General features: G+C 40.8%; 1 protein-coding gene across 1 annotated transcript in view; it reads left to right on the top strand.

Moving 5' to 3' along the window:
* Nucleotides 1-920, top strand: part of LOC119588993 (major facilitator superfamily domain-containing protein 4A-like) — a gene marked incomplete at its 5' end in the record, with an annotated part of 28,487 nt that extends 27,567 nt beyond the window's left edge. The window contains 1 exon segment of the mRNA XM_037937593.1: nucleotides 313-920. Coding sequence (XP_037793521.1) covers nucleotides 313-533 — 221 coding nt within the window.
* Nucleotides 921-1,114: the final 194 nt, after the last annotated feature.

Genomic DNA, 1,114 nt, shown 5'->3' with positions numbered 1-1,114 from the left:
GGTGGGTGGGTGGGTCCTTGTCTATTTAATATTAAAGCCCTATTAATAATGGAAACGTACACATCCAAATTTTAACCTTAGTTACGGCATTATTTGAATAATAAATTTTTCTTTAGTTGCTCTTAAAAACCGTTTTCTATGTTTCTGTATATTTTTGGGGGGGTTCAAGGGGTAACTCGTACATAGACGTCTCCTCGTATTCTAGGGCTTAAATTAGTATAGTAAGAAACTTCCTTCACATCAGAAAAAAGCCACAACCAATAAAACCAATCAAATAACGCATAGATTCCCATTCTCTCTCCCTCCTCGCAGCCGACCGAAGCTTAGTCCAACGACTCAAGTCCCTCCTGACGCGGCGGACGGAGGAGACCGCCGAGGACACAGGCCTCATGAAACACCACGTCAAATACTACACGAGAATGAGAAGCGACCTGTCGGAGTCCTCCCTGGGCGACGAAGGACAGACGGACGTGGGGGAGGTGCTCGCCGGGACCAAGGACAACACGGTTACTACGCCCCCTGCGCTTCTGTAAAGGGGAGGGGCGTTGGGGGAGGAAAGGGGGGAGATGGGTAGGGGGAAGGATGGAAGTGCTTGAAAGGGGAAACAGGGAGTAACTGGAAGGGAAAAAAGGAAGAAGAGGAGGGTGGTGATTGAGGGCTGGGGGGTATAGTGCATGCTAAAGGTTGGTGATTAACAAATGACTATGGCGATGGTGAGCTTTAACGTATGGTGTATATGTATGTTTAAGGATGTTAATGTACACATACGCACATACTCGCTAACACACATTGACAACGATAGTCGATAATCAAAATAGAATTTTCTATTCTTGAAATTTGGATTTTTGAATTGTTCAGAGAATGTATAAGTGTTTTAGACTTAGCTAAAAATGAATAAATATTAGCGTATTACTTATAAACATTAAGTTCCAATTTTCCCTTTATAAGCATTCACAGTTTTTACATATATGGTGGCTACTCATTGTTACTATGTTAAGGTTTAAAGAAATGGTAATATATTGTTAAAAATATTTGTCAAGCAAGGAATATCGAATTTTATTATTGTTGACATTGTTGAGAAATATTAGTACTACACTAAAAATACAATGTAGCA

This window comes from Penaeus monodon, chromosome 24 (assembly GCF_015228065.2).
Source record: "Penaeus monodon isolate SGIC_2016 chromosome 24, NSTDA_Pmon_1, whole genome shotgun sequence".
NCBI classification, from domain to species: Eukaryota; Metazoa; Arthropoda; class Malacostraca; order Decapoda; family Penaeidae; genus Penaeus; species Penaeus monodon.
Note: the sequence above shows the minus strand (reverse complement) of the source record. Positions and strands in the feature narration are given on the sequence as shown.